At 43.7% G+C, this 19946-nt stretch overlaps 1 protein-coding gene across 2 annotated transcripts in view; it reads left to right on the plus strand.

Moving 5' to 3' along the window:
* Positions 1–63: 63 nt before the first annotated feature.
* KMT5B (lysine methyltransferase 5B) overlaps positions 64–19946 on the plus strand; it is a 27400-nt gene continuing 7517 nt past the window's right edge. The window contains exons 1-8 of one of the 2 annotated variants that reach the window (XM_008063762.1): positions 64–366; positions 5631–5778; positions 10203–10271; positions 14182–14347; positions 15784–15893; positions 17929–18095; positions 18346–18365; positions 18444–18580. In XM_008063762.1, the coding sequence (XP_008061953.1) occupies positions 207–366; positions 5631–5778; positions 10203–10271; positions 14182–14347; positions 15784–15893; positions 17929–18095; positions 18346–18365; positions 18444–18580 (977 nt within the window). In that variant the 5' untranslated portion in view covers positions 64–206. The remainder of the gene's footprint in view (positions 367–5630; positions 5779–10202; positions 10272–14181; positions 14348–15783; positions 15894–17928; positions 18096–18345; positions 18366–18443; positions 18581–19946) is intronic. The other variant, XM_008063768.2, reaches the window with a different exon arrangement.

Consider the following 19946-nt stretch of genomic DNA (forward strand, 5'->3'; position numbering starts at 1 on the left):
ACCGAAACCTGGTTATGCGGCACATGACTGTACTTAATATTGTGTATCTTTCTCAAGGGTCTGTTTAGCATGGTCTCTCGTGTATTTACCTCCCCATTTTGTTTTGTTTTTCATATTTTGTTTCTGTTAGGAGAGAACATTGAAATTATTCTCTAAGCTATTTGAAGAGAGTGACTAAATGCACCTGGGTCAGGCTGTCTGTGGGTATGAAGTGGTTGGGAGAATCCAAGAACATGGTGGTGAATGGCAGGAGAAATGGAGGCAAGTTGTCTAATGACCATCAGCAGAATCAATCCAAATTACAGCACACGGGGAAGGACACCCTGAAGGCTGGCAAAAGCGCAGTCGAGAGGAGGTCGAGCAGATGTATGTACACGCTTCAACTGTCACTGTTTTGATTGTGGTGTGGGGCAGTGATTCTTTCAGCTTGTAATGTGTGTTCTGTTTTCTTTTTGTCTCTGAAACGATTTTTTACATTTTCATAGCTAACAGTATAGTTTTTGTACTCTCAAAGTTATGTCTCATCAAACAGTATGTAAAACTTAAGTTTAATGCTTAATATAATTCTCTTAATCATGCCTTGCTATTCATAACTTTCATTATATTTTGTAGAATTTATACCTGAATGGTTGATCTGTTTCATAAAAATTTTTAAAAATACTGCTGTTGAATTTCTTAAAAGGTTTAAACTGTATCTCTTATAGATGTAAGTATGTACTTCTTTGCTGACTTCCATAAATGTTTCTTGAAGGAATATGATAATAAAGTCAACCCTGATTTATGTAAGTAGCCAGGAGAATAGATAAAACCGACTGCTTTAGGGCAGCTTCACAAATCATAGCTGTTTATTCTTACGTATACAGGGTAAGCAGTTGTTTATCCTGACAGTGAAGCATTGCTGACAAGTTGCTTTTTTACCCTATGTCTCTTGGTGGGAATGAGGCTGCTTTTTGACAGCTCAGGAGATTGTAGGTTTGGTGCATATTTCATAGTCCCTCTAAGAGTAAGTGTATGCCTGACTAGGCAGGCTGCACCCAATAGGTTGTCCAAAAGCATGCGCCCATGTTGAGGAAGACAGCTTTTTCAGTTCTGCTTTTTCTAGCATTAATCCCAGCCACTGTTGAATACCCTTAGTTCGTATTGGAATTGGCCTTATTCCCAGTGGTTGGATTGGCCTGGAGTTTCCTACAGTTTCAGATAGATTGCACCAGTTCTGACTGGTTTCCTTCTTGCCTGTTGGAGTTTATACTATTCATTGGACTCAGGCAACCCTTAATCTTGCCCTATCAGATCAAGTAGAAAACTAGACAGAATTCCTGCTTGGGATAAACATAGGAAAGAACTCAAGGCTGAATGGGCTGTCCTCTGTGTGACTGTCCTCTCCGGCTCACTGCTGAGGTTGCTGTCAGCATGCACCTTTGTCCTGTCCCACTCCTTAGTTTTTGGCGGGAACTTGAGGAATTGAGAAATGTGGTGACCACGTTGGTGGTGTTGGTTCTGATCCGTAGACAAGATGTCTCTTAAGTTTTTCATCAGATGCTGTTGGCCTCCTTGGGTGCAGCATAGTGCAAAGAGGTTTTGATGAGTAGCTTCATTGCTGGAGATCCACAACAGACTAGAAAAGGGCTGTTATGAGGGCTGTGCTTTACCAAGCATGTAGAAACAGAAAGATAGGTTGGGAAAATCCAGAACGTGGCGATGAGAGCATCACCTTGAACGTGACTGGGCAAGAATGGTACCCGAAGAGCCAATGATGAAGAAAACTGGAGGGCGCCAGGCAGTGCTTCATCTTAGATGAAATGCAGTCACCTCATCTAGCATCAGAGCCTCAAGTACGTGGAGCCGGACTGCCGAAACTGAAGGGGAAAAACAGACAATTGAGCAATAATTTGGAGACGTCAGTCCTTCACTTTCAACAAAAGATAGGACAGCTTAATACTGTCCTATCTTAACACTGTAAACCATCTTTATAAAACACACACACACACACACACACACACACACACATTTTGTATATTATACATATTGTATACTGTATTCTCACAATAAAGCTAGAGAAAATACAATGTTACTAAGAAAATCATAAGAGAAAATATATTTGTGACTCCTTAAGTGGTAGTGGGTCTTCACAGAGGTCTTCATCCTTGTGGTCTTCACACTGAGTAGACGACGAGGAAGACGAGGGGTTGGTCTTGCTGTCTCAGGTATGGCAGAGGCAGAGGAAAATGCACATAGAAGTGGGCCCGAGCAGTTCAAGCCCATGTTTGAGGGTCAGCTGTAGTTATCAGCTCAGCATCCTTAATCTGAAAATCCAGAATGCTCCAGGGATCACTTTTCTTGGGTGTTATGTCAGCATGCAAAAGTTTCAGATTCCACGTTTTCAGATTAAGGATACTCCACTTGTATTAGAATTAATAAACGAGTTCAATGAAGTTGCAGGATACAAGATTAGTATACAAAAATTAGTTATATTTTTATACCCTTGCAATGAACAACCCAGAGAGGAAATTAAGGAAACAATCTCTACAGTGGAATGACTAAAAAAAATTTATTTTTACAAAAGAAGTACAAAAATTCCACTTGGAAAACTACAAAACATTGTTGAAGGAAATAAAAGAAGACCTAAACAAATATAAAGATGTCTCATGTTTATTGATTGGAAGACTTAATATTGTTAAGTTGGCAATACTCCTCCATTAATCTCCAGATTCAGCACAATCCCTACCAAAATCCCAACTGTCTTCTTTGTGGAAAATGACAAGCTGATTCTAAAATTTTCGTAGAAATTTTAAGGGACCCAGAATAGCCAGAACAATCTTAGAAAACAACCAAGTTGGAGAACTCATACTTCCTGACTTCCAAACTTACTACAAAAATATGGCATTCAAGACAGTGATGACTGGCATGTAAATAGACATGGAGATCCACAAAATAGAATTGAAGGTCCAGAAATAAATCCTCACGTTTCGATCAGTTGATTCCTGACACAAGTACCAAGAAAATTCAGTGGGGAAGGAAGTCTTTTCAACAAATGGTGCTAGGACAATTGGATATCCACATAGAAAAGAATGAAGTCAAATCCGTCTCAAAGACCTAAATGTGATGGCAAAGCCTGTAAAACTCCTAGAAGAAAACATAGGCATACATTTCGCTGACTTTGTTAGGCAGTAGTTTCTTGATCATGACACTAAATACACAAGGAAGAACCACCACAAAATAGCTAAATGGGAATTCATAAAAATTGCAAACTTTTTGCCAGGCATAGTGGCAAGTGCCTGTAGGCCCCAGCTAACTCGGGCGGCTGAGGCAGAAGTATCACTTGAGCCTGAGAGTCTGAATCCAGCCTGGGCAACATAATGAGACTGCTTCCAAAATAAAATTTAAAAATAAAAAATTGCAAACTTTTGTGCTTTAAGGGACCATTAACACAAAAAGACAACCCACAGAATGGGAGAAAATATTTTTATATCATCCATCTGATAAGGGACTGGTGTCCAGAATATATAAAGACCTGTTACAAGTCAGTAGTGGAAGACAAAATCCAGTTTTAAAATAAGCAAAAGGTCTGAATAGACAGACATTTCTTCAGAGATATACAAACGGCTAGTAAGCACATGAAAAGATGTCCAGCATCAGTGGTCATCGGGGAGTAGAAATCAAAACCTCAAGATGTCACTTCCCAACCACTAGGATGTCTAGAATAAAAAGGCAGATGATAAGAAGCATTGATGTTCGCGACCCACCTGGGCAACTTGGCGAGACCTCATCTCTACAATAAATCAAAAATTAGCCAGGCGTGGTAGCCTGCGCCTGTAGTTCCGGCTACTTGGAAGGCTGAGGCGGAAGGATCGCCGGAGTCCAGCAGGTTGAGGCTGCGGTGGCTGGGAACGGGCACTACACTCCAGTCTGGGTGACAGAGTGAGACTCCAACTCAAAAAAAAAACCAAAAAAGAAGCATTGACGAGGATATGGAGAATTTGGAATGCTCATACACTGCTGGTGGGCATGTAGACTGGTACAGCTACTTTAATAAGCAGTCTGGCAGTTCCTCAGCAGCTAAACCTCGAGTTACCACATAACCCAGCAATTCCACTCCTGGGTATATATCTAAGATAATTGAATATGTATGTATGCACCATAACTTTGACACAAGTGTTCATGGCAGCATTATTCGTAATAGCTAGAAAGTGGAAACAGCTCAGAGGTCCGCCGACAGATGAATGAATAAGCAGAACATGGTGTGTATCCACACGAGGGGATGTTCTTTGGCCACAATGAGCTGTGAAGTACTAGTGCATGGTACGCACAGATGAACCTGAAATGTTATGTGAATTGAAAGGAGCCAATCGCAGAAGGGCACATACTGTACGATTTTATCCATATGAAATTTCCAGAATAGGCAAATCCACGGAGACAGAAAGTGGATGCATGGCTTCAGGGCTGTGCTGCAGGGAAGAGAAGCAGGGCCCGCGAGTGAATGCAGAATGCAGGGCTTCTTTTAGGGGTGAAAGTGGAACAACTCTGGGTATGTTAAAAACCATTGAATTGTACACTTTAAGTGGGTGAATTTTATTTCTATAAAGTGGTTATAGAAGATGTACCAACCTTGATAGCTTTTCACCTACCTACATGCAAATAATTTGATTGCAGAAGCACATATCTACCCTTGGCAGGAACTTACATTGTAAGGTTTATTTTGTTTTGTGAAAGAGTGAATGGAAAGAAGATTATAACTCTGTGCCTCTCATTCTTCCAAGTTTTGATTTTGAGAGCCGGAAAGCTACACTACTGTTGTCCTCTGTAAATTTTATGTGCTGATTCCATGAAAAGAGTGTCAGTGATGTATCTACATCAGACTTAATCATCTGTGCTGAAACCTCATCCAGATGAATTTGGCCTTTTCCTTCTTACGTTGCTTTTCTTCCAGAGTTAAACCCAATTATTTCAGTTAAATATTTCAGTCCCTATTTTTACTCATTCATTCAAAATTGTTTCGGGCAAAGGTCAGTTAGAGATAGGCCTATCCTTCTCTCTCTACTTCTTTCCCTACCTCTGCGACCCAGCTCTGAAATCATAGACAGGTTTCTTAACCTCTGGGCCTCCACTGCCTGCCTAGTGGGGATAATAACCACTCATCTGCTCAAAGGCAGGAAGCTGAGCTTAACTCCTCAAGATTCCTTTTGGTTCTGGGGTCTGCAGTTCCGCCACTTCCTGCCGAAACGTTCTTGTGTTCCTCTTGTTTTCTTCTCGCCCAGCCCCATCTGTAACGGCCCTGTATGCTGTCTTGTTAAAATAAGGACCATCCTCCCATCCGCTTCTCAGTGTTCCTTGGAGGGAGGGGAGAGTACAGCATCGGAACCAAAGATGCTCCCAGCTACCTGGACCCCATTCTTGGGAACCTGATGTTCTCTGCTAACCAAAATACTCCCGTTATTGAGGTAGTTCATTGCATTTGGTTTCCTGTTTATGCAGAGGGTACTCACTTCTCTTCTGAATTACTAAAACTGGTTGAAGTAAGTCGTTTTTAAAGTCTTGATCACTAGTTTGATGGACAGTGAGGCTAAAGATTTTTAAGATAGATTTCAGTAGTTTTCAGTTGGAGTTATTTTCCTTTCTTCTGCTTTTTGCAGGTAATGGCAACTCAGGATTCGAAGGGCAGAGTCGCTATGTGCCATCTTCTGGGATGTCCGCCAAGGAGCTCTGTGAAAATGACGACCTAGCAACCAGCTTGGTTCTTGATCCCTATTTAGGTTTCCAAACACACAAGATGAATACTAGGTAATTCCAAGTCTTTATCCTGAATGGAGCCAGATGATGTTGTCGAATTTAAGAAAATAGATGACTAATTTTGCCTTTGCTCAAAATTTAAAATGACATTAAAGGAAAGTTCTTTGCTACAGAAGGGTTTTCTGTATGTGAGCCAAGAAACGAGCAGAACCTCTAAGAGTCGTGTCAGTTCTAATTCTGTGTTCTTATTTTCCCTCAGAACATTTCTATTAAAATGTAAGCTGGAGGAGCATCTTTATATGCTATTTTAAATGATAATTATCTTAGCTAAAAGAAACGTTGGTCAAGCATCCTGTACCTTGAAAATGTGTGGTTATTTCCTGCTTAAAGTAGGCTGCATCCCTTTTTTCATGATTTTATTAAAGACTTTTTTTCTTTTAAATAATCGCTACTGTATACATGGGGAATTTTGTCATGTTGAATCTTTGAGATTCAGCTAATTGTTATAAGTGACTATTTTTAAAGATATGTTTATACTCAGTATGCAGGTAAGAAAATAGGTATGTGTTTTACAAAGTATCAAATGCTATATGTGTAAAATGTTATTGCATTACTCTTGAAGTCTGCTGTCCTTTTGGTAGCTGAGGTCTCTGTCTCTTTAATTCTCTGAAATGTCATCCATGTCATTTTTCCCTCAAAAAAGGCCATTAGATCATCTCGTACTTATTTCTGCCACCACACAGGAGGTCAGAGCTTTGCAGCTTGTCCTGTCTCTTGACGTCCATAGCAGAGGGTTTCTGGGTATAGTAGAGAGGCGTGAGCTCTGGGCCTATTACTCATCTCTGCCACACCGGCACTGGGGCTACGAGGCACTGGGGCTTCGTAGCCCGTGTCATTGGCACCTCAGGGGAGCTTGGTAACCAGCGGGTGGTCACTGGTCGTTAGTGGGAGGGGGTCGGAATTGGTGAGTAAGATGATTGGAGGAAAGCCTTCGTGTTCTTTTTAGTCGCTTTTGAATTGTATCCCTTGCTGGAGTTAAGGTGCTATTTTTTTCACTTATCAGTTATATTCTAAGTCCAAAGGAAGTAATTCAGGTGCAAATGTGCCTTTGGTATTTTCATGTAATTTTCTGTTACATATCTTTACATGGTAAAATGAAGTGTGAGACGTTGGGATGCAGTTGGGAGATTATTTAAATAGCTCCCTGTTAGAGGGCTGGCTGTTCTCTGGAAAGTCAGCAAGATTGAATGTCCTGATGTCAGACTAAGGCCTAGTTTGCATTATTTTAATCCATTGCCCTTTATTTCCCCTTGAACACGAGACCAGTGCTAATTCTCCTAGAAGATTCCAGTAGCTTTGAAGTCACCCTGTAGCTCCCTCCGTTTTTGTTTTGCTTTGTTTTGTTTTGTTTTGCTGAGTTAAGAAATGTGAATGTATGAATCACTGCCTGGTATAGTAGTCTAGTAGCGTTCAGGCTGTCACCCTAAATGCCCTGAATTTTAATCTGAGGTTTTCAAGAAAGTTGAATTGATTATGCCATGTATACTGAGCTATGAAAGCATATATAAAACATCTTAGAAAGTGTTAGATCAAACGCCAGGCTCAGTAGCTCAAGCTTGTAATCCCAGCTCTTTGGGAGGCCAAGGCAAGAGGATTGCCTAAGCTCAGGGATTCAAGACAGCCTGGGTAACTTGGTGAGACCTAATCTTTACAATAAATCAAAAAATAAGCCAGGCATAGTAGCATGCACCTATAGTTCCAACTACTTGGAAGGCTGAGGCGGAAAGATCGCCTGAGCCCGGCCAGTTGAGGCTGCAGTGGCTGCTGCTCTTCAGCCTGGGCGACAAGAGACTCCTACCCAAATAAAATAAAAAGAAAGTGTTAGATCAAAATTGCTGTGGAAGTTTTAGTGACTTGAGAAATCTCTTCCTGTGTTCCAAAGCCCCCATGCTGTCAGGATGAGGGGTTACCTGTTATTGACATCTACAATAGGAAAAACTCCAGTGTCCTATAAAGGACCACCTAGACCACTGCTTCTCGTAGTGAGTTGACATGGGAGTCACCTGGAAATCTCACGAAGGTGCAGGTCCTGATTCAGGAGCTTTGGAATGGTACCTGAGATTCTGCATTTCTAACAAGCTCCCAACCCACACTTGGAATAGCAAGGTCCCAAGCCATCTAGCCTTGGAGTTTCATTGTGATGTGATCAGTACATAAAAATTCCTTATTGACGGCGCAGTGGCTCACGCCTATAATCCCAGCACTTTGGGAGGCAGAGGTGAGAGGATTGCTTGAGCCCAGGGTTTCGAGACCAGCCTAGGCAACTTGGCGAGGCCTCGATAAATTTTTAAAAATCAGCCAGGTGTAGTATGTGCTTATGGTTCCAGTTCCTTGGAAGACTTTGGTGGAAGGATCACCTGAACCCAGCAGGTTGAGGCTGCGGTGGCCATGAGCCTGCCACTGTACTCCAGCCTGGGCGACAGAGTGAGACTCCAACACCAAAAGAAAGAAACAAGCCAACAAACAAGATATCACTACATCTGAGGACTCCTAAGTTAAAATATATTCAGTACATACAATTTATTCCCCATAGAAATTAAAGCATCTAAAATTAAAGCTGGTTAAACAAGTTAAACTTGCAGGAGAAAACACTTTTTTTTTTTTTTTTTTTTTAGTGCAGCATTTAATTCATTCATGAAGTTTCTGAAATAGCCTGTGTGGTGTGGACGGTCCTGCTTCCTGTTGAGTGCAGGTTTCTAGGCTATGCCAGCCCTTCAGGCCAGGGTGGCTGTACAGGTGATGTCCTCTCCTCTTCCTGCCACAGTGTTCAGTTCACGTGTGTTTTTGCAGACTCTCTTGTATGGTGGCATTTAGCAACACACAAATTTTATTTATTTATTTGTTTATTTTTGAGTTGGAGTCTCACTCCGTCGCCCAGACTGGAGTGCAGTGGCCGCTCCTGGCCACCGCGGCCTCCACCTGCTGGGCTCCAGCGATCCTTCCACCTCAGCCTTCCAAGTAGCTAGAACTACAGGCGTGCGCTACCACACCCAGCTAATTTTTTTTTTTTATTGTAGAGATGAGGTCTCGCCAAGTTGCCCAGGTGGATCTCAAACCCGTGGGCTCAGGCAATCTACTCACCTCAGCCTCCCAAAGCGCGGGATTACAGACTGAGCCACCGAGCCCAGCTCACACAAATTTTATTAATGAAGCTTATTAATCTTAGTGAAAGATTTATATTTTCATTCAATCTTTGTGGATTTACTTGAAAGTAAAACTATCCCTTCTAGATCTTCATCTTTTCAGCAAGAATTTACCAGAATGTTGACTTAAGGAATTTTCAGAGATATTGTTTTATAGAAAATACGGAGAACCCATAGTATTTGACTGGTGTAGTAGATGACCAGTGAATACTTCTTAAATTGTTCACTTACGGACTTCCCTCTCTTGGGTGCAAAAGAAGCCACTGGAAGATGCAGTGGAGCTTGGATCGTAATTGTCTGAGCCGTCTGCATGTTACTTGTAAAAGTGGTCTCTTTGTTAGTGGTTATGTGTCTGTAATTTGGCTGTCACTTTTCAGTTTCTCTTTTTTATACCCTTTTGCCCGCCTGCCTTCTCCTTCTTTCAGTTTCCCACCAGGAAGAATGTTTAGAAACAGTAGATGCTTGCTGATGTAAGCATTTCCAAAACTGGCTATCTTCTGAGTACTTGTGTTTTAATCTTACTATATCTCTATATTTACTAAAAGGACTTAAGTCAGAGTTGTAGCATGGATACTTAGAAATAGTGTAAACAAATTAGTAATGTCAGTGTATTGGGGAATATCTGGATGTGATTGACTTCTCTAGGTATTAACGTTGAACTCTTAGCAAGAGAATAGAGTCGTTGGCCCTGAAGTGTAAACAGGGAGAGGATGCAGGTCGTTTTGCAGAGAAGGGCTGGCTGCTTTAAGTACTGTTCCCCTGGAAGTGATGTGACCCTGAGGCTTCACGGAGCCCAGTGGGCTCGGGCGAGCCAGGGGCTGGGTGGGAAGGGGTGTTTGTGCCTGAGGAGTCATCTGAGGGCGCCTCTGTGGTGCTTCTCTTGGTTTTCTGACCTGAACGACAGCCTGGCTGGCCCGTACTCATCTTCCACTGCCATAGCATGTAATTGTTATTTTACTTATGTACCTGTTGTTCGTATCCGCATCCACCTTTGAATGTGAACATAGAAGTCACTTTAAAATTAGATGCTTGACTGGACTACATAATGAAATTCTTATCAACCGTTTAATTCAATCAGTAGTAAGACTGTGTCACACAGAAAGGAAGGCGTTTTAGCAGCCTGGCTTTTGTGCCACCAAGCCTGTGGCTTCAGAAAGTTCTGAAATACCAGAGTTTAAGGATTTTTGCAAGAACGAATATTGTAAGTGTGTTTAGAAATGACAAGTCATCCAAATAGTTTTTTTATTGTTGTTTGTTTTTGCATTTATATAGCGCCTTTCCTTCGAGGAGCTCAAGGCATTTTTCAAAATCTGACAGTTTTCCTCACAACAACCCTGTGAGGTAGGTAGCGTGCTTCTGAACGGTACTAAGACGTCAACTAACCGGTTACAGCCTTGATCATGTTCTTTTATGTTAAGTATCCGAGGTGCCAGCATAAATGTGAGTTTGGGAACATTTTGCGAACCTTTTAAAATAGCTCGGTAATGGTCATGTTTTTTTAAAAACCGCTTGTACCTCATAACAGGGTAATTTTAAGAGAAATCGTTCGTCAGCAGACCAGGAGTCACTCCCCGGGACTAGCTGAGCACACTGGTGGCCAGACTCAGCCAAGTGGGTCTTGGTGCTTGTTTGCTTTCAGGTCCAGAAGGACGGCGAGCGGTGCTTCGGGACTCCTGCTCTGCGTCTCCAACTGTCAGTTACAGCTGCGCTCTCTTCAGAGCAGGGACTGTGTTCGTGTGTTGCCTCCTGGTCTCATTTTATGTATGAAATGTTGTGCGTTTCTCTCTTCCTCTCTCCTGTTTTTGCTCCTCGCACCGTCCCCCAGTCAGCCCTTGGCTATACGTGCTCGGGGAAGGGCACGATAGTACAGCTCACCCAAACCTTCACTTTACTTGGTTGCCACAGTGCTGTCTTGGGTTTGGAGACAGAAAAGCCCAGTAGCAAGAGAGCCAGGGAAGTCAGTCTCTGGAAAGAGTGGGGAACAGGTGTGTGGGAGTATGACTTCATATGTTGTTTTCTACCCCTCTTAATAATAGATGATTGTAAGTGACATGTGTTTTATCTCTCATGCTAGCCATTGACCACAAGTATGGGGAGAGAAAAAGAAATATTTTGGTTTATTTGAAGTGGCAAATTTCGCGTAAAGGGGGGGGGGGAACTATTTGGGAATGCCAACTCCCTGTTTTTCTTGCCTCCCTACATACTACATTTAAAAACTCGTGGGCACCTCTCTTGAGTCCCCTCCCACACTGGGAGCTCTTCTGCCCTTTCAGTAAATCCAGCTTTCTCCAAAAACAAAAGCGAAAACAAACTTGTGTTTCTGTCCCTTTCGTGCCTTGTCATCACGGCAGGTAGAGCTGTCTCTGACTGGGCCCATGCCAGCACTCAGCAGCAAACACAAATCAGACCCCTCCTAACCGGGAGGTAACACGAGGGGGCTCTCCTGTGCCAGGCGATGGAGACACAAGGAGGGGCTCCTGGATAGGGGGATGAGCTGGCACGGCCTCAGCTGGGTGAGCTCTGGCTCCTTCGATCATTAGCTCTGCGTCCTTGGCAGACGTCTTGGCCTTGCTGGGCCTTACTTTTCTTGCTGGTGGGACAATAGGGCTGTTGTTAGGGGATCTACACGCTTTTTCCTAGTTTTAAGTGCCACAGTATGAGGATCACTTTATGCAGTTTGCTTGGGAGATTTGAGAGTGGTTATGGTTCAGAAGAGAGAGGGTACGTTTCTGTTGAACACTAATAGAAAATTACTTCATTTTTGTGTAAAGTCCTCAGTGGCCTTTGTTCAACACCGTATTCTGACAACCTAAAGACATTCTGAATAGTTTAAAGGACGTGTATTCATCTGCCTGTGAAGGCTTGTATACTAGTTGGTTGAAAATGGACAAGGAAAGAGAGCCTCACTCATTCTTCCTTTGATTATCTCTAGGATGTGTTTGAACTCCAAGGCTAGTTCTGCTTTAATAGTCGGAAAAGTTCAGAGTTACTGAAACTAGCGTCCATAGCTAGTAAATTCCTAAGTGGTGTCAGTGTGCATGAATGTTTCTGAAGTGTTCTGGAGTTCCTGTCCAGAAAACAGGGCCAGACCTGTTCTGGACCCACGTCCTCCCTCTTCCTGGTTCTAGTACTTTCCTTTACTATTGCTAGTAGCTGACTCTGGCCAACTGTTGGAATCCAGCCTCACTAAGCTCCTCTGCTTAGATTTCCTCTCGTTCTGCCTTCCTTGTGATTCTTTCCTGCCTATAGTGTTGTGTTTTTCCTAAACCCTTCCCAAATAAACCTTGTCCCTTGGTTGTAACTGCTAATCTTTTTAGGTGCTGTAGCAATGCTGCTTTTACCATATTGGCATGCATTTGTGGACTGATGCCTTGTTTAACTGTTTGGTGCATGTATATGTCTTTTATTCCCAATTAAGCTTTCCACTGAGAGCAGTAGCCATGTCTTCTGTCTCTTATAGTTTTCATAGCACTTTACATGCGACTGTGTACATACATAGCACCTAATAAACAAATATTGTGGCTTAAAGTCTTACTGAAGTATCAAGAATACATTCGTGATAGCTTACCTAGGAAATACAAATTCTGGTGAATGCTTCCTTTGCTGGAGTCTGTGTTAGATCTTTCCTCAATTTTAGCATTTTCAAGTTTATGAGATGTGCAGTCATAGTTCAATTTTTTTTCTTCTGAGCTGCCATTATTTTTTCACAGTGTATTTTATTTGAACAACAATCTGTGATTCCTTTTCCTGTTGGAACTTTTGAAGTTTTTTTGTTTATTTGACTTTTGTTTGTTTTTGTTTTGTTTTGTTTTGAGTTGAAGTTTCACTCTGTCGCCCAGACTGGAGTGCAGTGGTTGCTCCTGGCCACTGCAGTCTCGACCCACTGGTCTCCGGCGATCCTTCCGCCTCAGCCTTCCAAGTAACTGGAACTACAGGTGTGCGCTACCACGCCCGGCTAGTTTTTTTAATTTATTGTAGAGATGAGGTCTCGCCAAGTTGCCCAGGCGGGTCTCGAACCCGTGGGCTCAGGCAGTCCACTCACCTCAGCCTCCCAAAGGCACGGGATTACAGGTTGAGCCACCGAACCCGGCTGTTGTTGTTGTTTTTGAGTGGGAGTTTTACTCTGTCACCCTGGGTTCAGGCAATCCTTCCACTTTAGCCTTCCAAGTAGCTGGAACTATAGGCATGTGCCACCATGCCCCACTAATTTTGTTATTTTTTTATTGTAGAGACAAAGTCTCACCAAGTTGCCCGGGCTGGTCTCAAACCCGTGGGCTCAGGCAATCCTCTCGCCTCGGCCTCCCAAAGTGCTGGGTTGTAGGTGTTAGCCACTGTGCCCGACCAGGAGTTTTGCTTTTAAAAATAAAAACTATTTGGGAAAATTAGTCACATAAAATTGACATGAGAAGAAATTTTGAAACTAAGATCTGTGTACCTTTAATCATAGTACCCATGATTTGCTGAGATCACAGTTTTAGAATGAAGGGGTCACAAGTCTGTCTCGTGCAGACATGACTGTATTCTGTGTTAGCCCTTGCCGGATGGTGTGATGCCCTGGAGTCTGCATGGCCGATCTGACAGGAGAAGCCTTCTGCAGTTCGGCCCCGACCGCTTTTCTGCATCGTCATTAACAGCCACTTCACTGCCAGCATCACACTCTTGCACGCTTCTTGTTCTCCGGATGCAGCTACTAAAGAGCAGTTTGGCGTGGCTGGTTAAGACATCAAGGTGCATTGCAAGACCTGTTGGCATACTAGTTTGGGGTTTTTCTCACCGTGTACAGGGAGAAGGCTTTTGTTTATGGCATGATTTTGTCTGCATCATCTTCTGCAGTTCATTGCCTTGCATTCTTCCAGCTTGATTTTGCATGTTTTAAAAAATTCTTGTCATTCTGCCTCGCAGTCGGAGTACTGTATTCTGGGTCTTTGATTTTGTACCTTCCGAAATAGAGTAAGCTTGAAACAGACAGCTCTTGTTTGAATCATCAACTCATCTCTCAGTTAACAAATTAACACTGAAATGAATATATTCACATGCAGTTTCAAGAGAGAGGACTTATATGTCCAGGTGACCAACATTACTTGAATAGTAACAATCAGGATTATTGATTGATTGTTCTCTTTTGTTAGATTTTTGCTCTGATAACCATGGCTATTTTTAGGCTATTAGCTCTTTCTCAAGATCTCATTAAGATGGATCAGTGGCCCATCTAGCATTGTGGCAGATAACTTACTGTTTTGATTTCTTTCAGATTTCGGCCTATTAAAGGAAGGCAAGAAGAATTAAAGGAAGTAATTGAACGTTTTAAGAAAGATGAACACTTGGAGAAAGCTTTCAAATGTTTGACTTCAGGTGAATGGGCACGGCACTATTTTCTCAACAAGAACAAAATGCAGGAGAAATTATTCAAGGAACATGTAAGTTTATTAAGGAGAGTGATGCTGTTAACCTGCTTGAATAAGGGTACTAAGCTAAAAGCCTAAATGTTAGCACTGAAATTTTAAGTTGGTTTTTTTTTCCTTTTTTGGAGTCTCACTCTGTCACCCAGACTGGAGTGCAGTGGCACGTTCCCAGCCACCACAGCCTTGACTTGCTGGGCTCCAGCGATCCTTACTCCTCAGCCTTCCAAGTAGCTGGAACTACAGGCCCACCCCCGGCTAATTTTTGATTTTATTGTAGAGATGAGGTCTCACCAAGTTGCCCAGGTGGGTCTCGAACCCATGGGCTCAGGCAGTCTACTCACCTCAGCCCCCCAAAGCGCTGGGATTACAGGTTGAGCCACCGAGCCCGGCTTAAATTGGTTTTTTTGTTTTTTTTATTTTTTTGAGTTGGAGTCTCACTCTGTCGCCCAGACTGGAGTGCAATGGCCACTCCCAGCCACCGCACCCTCGACCTGCTGGGCTCCGGCAATCCTTCCACCTCAGCCTTCCAAGTAGCTGGAACTACAGACATGCACTACCACGTCCGGCTAATTGTTTGATTTATTGTAGAGATGATGTCTCACCAAGTTGCCCAGGCGGGTCTCGAATCCGCGGGCTCAGGCAATCCACTCACCTCAGCCTTAAATTGGTTTTTAATAAAACTAGTCCATATGAATATTTTGTAACAGGTGCGATCATTTGGATGACTATCCAAAGTGAAAACTTTATCATCTAGAAGTAAATTCTTTTTTTGAGTTGGGGTCTCACTTTGTCGCCCAGGCTAGAGTACAATGGCACACTCATGGCCGCTGCTGCCTCGAGCTGCTGGGCTCAGGCAATCCTTTCACCTCAGCCTTCCAAGTAGCTGGGACTACAAACATGCGCCACCAAGCCTGACTAATTTTTGGATTTATTGTAGAATCGAGGTCTCTTCATATTGCCCAGACTGGCCTTGAACTCCTGGGCTCACACAATCCTCTTGCCTTGACCTCCCAAAGTGCTGGGATTACAGGCATGAGCCGCTGCACCCGCCTAGAAGTGAAATTCATTGTGAACTTTTAGAGAAACTAAGCCATCAGGTACATATTCCAGAAAGTCAAAATCCAGAATGCTCCAAAATCTGAAACCTTTTGAGCACCAACATGATACTCAGAGGAAGTACTCATTGGAAGTTTTTGGATTAGGGATGCTCAGTTGATAAGTATAATGCACATATTTCAAATTTGGAAAAAAATCCAGTTTCCAGAATACTTCTGTTCCCAAGCATTTTGAATAAGGGTTACTCAACCTATATATGAAACTTTAAAGTAACAGCAAAGTTTGTTGCTTAATGATCTTATATATTTTTTTATTGTTGCTGGTGGTTTGCTTTCGTAATTCTGAAAAAGTCTAGCAGGATAATTAAAGTCACCATTTTTCTTTTTCTGTTTTAGGTATTTATTTACTTGAGAATGTTTGCAACTGACAGTGGATTTGAGATATTGCCATGTAATAGATACTCATCAGAACAAAATGGAGCCAAAATAGTTGCAACAAAAGAGTGGTAAATATTATACTAGTATGAACCCTTAAAGTAATCTGGTTTAACAATCTCTCTTAAATTACTGTTGAAGTGCTAAGAAATTCAGGGTAAGGAATAAACCAGAATCTACCCTCAAGGAGCCAGTGCATTGCCATTTCTTTAGCCTACCCACGGGAGTCTGGATAGGGAAGTTTCTGTCTCTCTTGAGCCAGACCCCATCTCTAGGCCAAAGTGCTTTTTGTTTTCCCTTTATTGGACCTCAATTATAAGACTGCTGGACGGTTCAGAATGCCAGGGACTAAATAACCTGGTTTCCAGAGTCAGTCTTCTACTAGAAGAAAGTGTTAGCCCTTGCCTGACGGTGTGATGCCCTGGAGTCTGCATGGCTAATCTGACGGGAGAAGCCTTCTGCGGTTCGGCCCCAGCAGCTCTTCTGTCTGCATCATCACTGACAGCCATTTCACTGCCAGCGTCACACTCTTGGCACACTTCTTGTTCTCTGGATACAGCTGTCAAAGAGCAATTTGATGTGGCTGGTTAGGACGTCAGGGTGTGTTGCAAGAAAGAAGAAAGGTTGGGAGTGAAGTCTCAAAGATCCTAGAGGTTTTATAGGTGGAAATGTCCGAATGCATTACCTGTTGTATGTGTATGCCAGCTTAGATAGAGGTAGTACCGTGTAACCCAGTGAGGAGGGCAAAGCCACAGCTGAAAGGGGAGATGTGGTCCAATCTGCTTTCCTGTAATGCTCCTCCCTACCTTATCTCCCAGAGGAAACATGTAGCCCTCTCATATGCCCACCCCCCAACATTTCTTATACAAGCACTTAGGGTCAGGTACCTGAAGATGACATGGGCAAGGGAACCGTGTTTCTGGACCCTCAGTGGTGTGTGCGCCTGTGTGTGGGCTGTGTGCTCGGGCGGCGTCGGGCCTGTTCATTGGACCCCTGCCGCCCTGTGTTGTCGATGGACATGTGGCTTTGAGATCTGGCCTCTGGCACTGCCTGGCTTAGGGTAGCCACGTCGGTCCTTGAACTGTGTATGGCTGGTCCGAATCAAGAAGTGCTGGAATGTGATCTACCCACCAGGTTTTATATTAAATTGTTTTTCTCACTAAGAGTTACTTAATTTATTCACTGCTGAAACTGTAATTTGGATATTGGGTTAAAATATATTGTTAGAAGTAATTTCACAGGCAGCCCCCTCAGGTCCCCTCCCGCTGTGGGAGCTTTTTCTGTCCTCTCAATAAATCCTGCCTTCTTTAACAAAATAATAATAATAATTTCACCTGTTTTGTCCTTATTTTCTCAGTGTGGCTGCTAGAAAAATGTAAGATCGCAAATTTGGCTTACATTGCATTCATAACGGGTGGTGTGCTCTAAAGGACAGCATCACGGCCCTGGGTCTGCATGGTCCTTTGCTGTCTCTGTCCCTGTCCGCTTCATCCAGCAGTCAGAAAGTTCAGTTCTGGCTGGGCGTGGTGGCTCAAGCCTGTCATCCCAGCACTTTGGGAGGCTGAGGTGAGGGGATTGCCTGAGCCTGTAGATTTGAGACCAGCCCAGGGAACCTGGCGAGACCTCGTCTCTACAATAAACCAAAAATTAGCCAGACGTGGTGGCGCACACCTGTAGTTCCGGCTACTTGGAAGGCTGAGACCAAAGGATCACTGGAGCCCAGCAGGTCGATGCTGGGGTGGCCATGAGCATGCCACTGCACTCCAGCTTGGGCGACAGAATGAGGCTTCACCTCAAAAAAAAAAAAGTTCAATTCAGTGCAGTAAATATTTGAGTGCTTCCTGCCTGAAAAGCACAACACGAGGAGCTGCAGGGGATTCCGAGACGTAGGTAGCAAAGCTCCTATTCTGGAGGGGTCCCCCTTGTACAGATAAGACAGATGCACAAGTAACCCTGGGACGAGGCACCAGCAGATGGCGTGTCCTGAAACAGAGATAGCTGGGGCTTCTCAGTCTCTAGTATTTATTGGTCAGGGTTACTTTATTAGAAGCAGCATTATTATGTACGGTCACTAGTGATTTTTAACACATCACATATTTTAAATAGGAAACGAAATGACAAAATAGAATTACTGGTGGGTTGTATTGCCGAACTTTCAGAAATTGAGGAGAACATGCTGCTTAGACATGGAGAAAACGACTTCAGTGTCATGTACTCCACAAGGAAGAACTGTGCTCAACTCTGGCTGGGCCCGGCTGCGTTCATAAACCACGGTAAGCTTCACGTCTGCAGTGTTAATGCTAGTGCCACACGGTCACCTTTGTCTTCCTTTAGAGGAGGGTTTGAAATACGAATTGTTTTTCATAAATCCATTAAAATAAGTATGCCTTTTGTTTAACTTGAAACCTAAGTTCTTTCAAAGGTTGTAAAGTTACATGGAAAGCTTATTTCAGATTTCTGTAATTGTTCGTGTTTCAGATCTTATCAACAGTTAATTGACTTTATCTTTTGGACATTTTTCAGATTGCAGACCTAATTGTAAGGTAAGCGTTAAAAAAATTTCTCAAGTATTTTGTTTCTGCTTCAGGTATGAGATGCTTAATGAGTTACTTTTATTTTAGTTTGTGTCAACTGGTCGAGATACGGCATGTGTGAAGGCTCTAAGAGATATTGAACCTGGAGAAGAGATTTCTTGTTATTATGGAGATGGGTTTTTTGGAGAAAATAATGAGTTCTGCGAGTGTTACACATGTGAAAGGTAAAGTATTAAGTAAGATTTTGAGCTTCAACATTCTTGCAACAGCCTGATGGTTTGGGGGATTGACACATCATCTCTTTATCATTTGGACGCAGAGGCAGTCTTTAAGTTCCACAGCATAGCTCTCCTTGCAGTGCATGCAGCCAAAAGCAGATGGCGCGCGTCGCCAGCTGTTAGGAGTGGACCAGAGTACAAACGTGCCTCAGGAGGGACGGGGTGCTGGCTCGCACCATGCGCACACGCAGGCCAGCCTGGGCTTCCTGCACTCCACCAGCGAGTGCAGGGCCCCGCTGATGGTTGTGGGAAACCCTGAGGTTGTCTTGCATATTGTTGGGCTGTGACTTCTGGAATTCTTGTTTCAATGCACGTACTCTTCACAGTCTGAAGTTCAGTCCCCTGCTGTCACTCAGTAAGGAAGCTCTTTTTTGTGGCCCGTCAAGACTCTGGAGTCCTTGCAGAAATCCCCCAAATCTGCCCTGGCAGGACCACCAGTTCACAGCACTCAAGCTGGTAACTTCTGCAGATGAGCTGCCACGGAGGGAGCTTCTCCAGCCATGAGCCACGGGCTGCGTAGACCATGGGCTGCGTAGACCACATGGGAGGGAGGCCTGTCTCAGCGAGCCAACTGCACACTGTACATTTGCTGGGCCCTTCCCTCCCAGCTTGTTTCGCTCTCATGGCTCTCCCATATGAGAGCACTCGAGTGCGTCCACATTGCAGGTGTCTGGACCTAGTCGGATGGACGTCAGACCCTCACTGTCTCCTCTCTCTGCTGCTTTGCCGATGTGAGCAAAGTTACTGGCGTCCCTTCTCCCCCTGAAAACACCTGACCTGGCCAGGCACAGTGGCTCATGCCTGTCACCCCAGCACTTTGGGAGGTGGAGGCGACAGGATTGACTGAGTCCGCAGGTTCAAAACCAGCCTGGGCACCATGGCGAGACCTCGCCTCTACAATAAATACATTTTTTTTTTTTTTTTTTTGAGTTGGAGTCTCACTCTGTCGCCCAGACTGGAGTGCTCGACCTGCTGGGCTCCAGCGATCCTTCTACCTCAGCCTTCCAAGTAGCCGGAATTACAGGCATGCGCTACCACGCCCGGCTAATTTTTTGATTTATTGTAGAGATGAGGTCTCGCTGCCCAAGTGGGTCTCGAACCCGCGGGCTCAGGCCATCCACTCACCTCAGCCTCCCAAAGGCGCGGGATTACCCGCTGAGCCACTGAGCCCGGCTCAATAAATACATTTTTAAAAATGAGCTGGGTGTGGTGGCACATACCTGTAGTTCCAGGTTGGAAGACAGGTGGAAGGAGTGCCTGAGCCCAGCAGGTCGAGGCTGCAGTGGCTGTGAGTGTGCTACTGCACTGCAGC

Source organism: Carlito syrichta, unplaced genomic scaffold, assembly GCF_000164805.1.
Source record: "Carlito syrichta isolate Samal-C Ts95f unplaced genomic scaffold, Tarsius_syrichta-2.0.1 Scaffold99377, whole genome shotgun sequence".
In the NCBI taxonomy this organism is placed as follows: domain Eukaryota; kingdom Metazoa; phylum Chordata; class Mammalia; order Primates; family Tarsiidae; genus Carlito; species Carlito syrichta.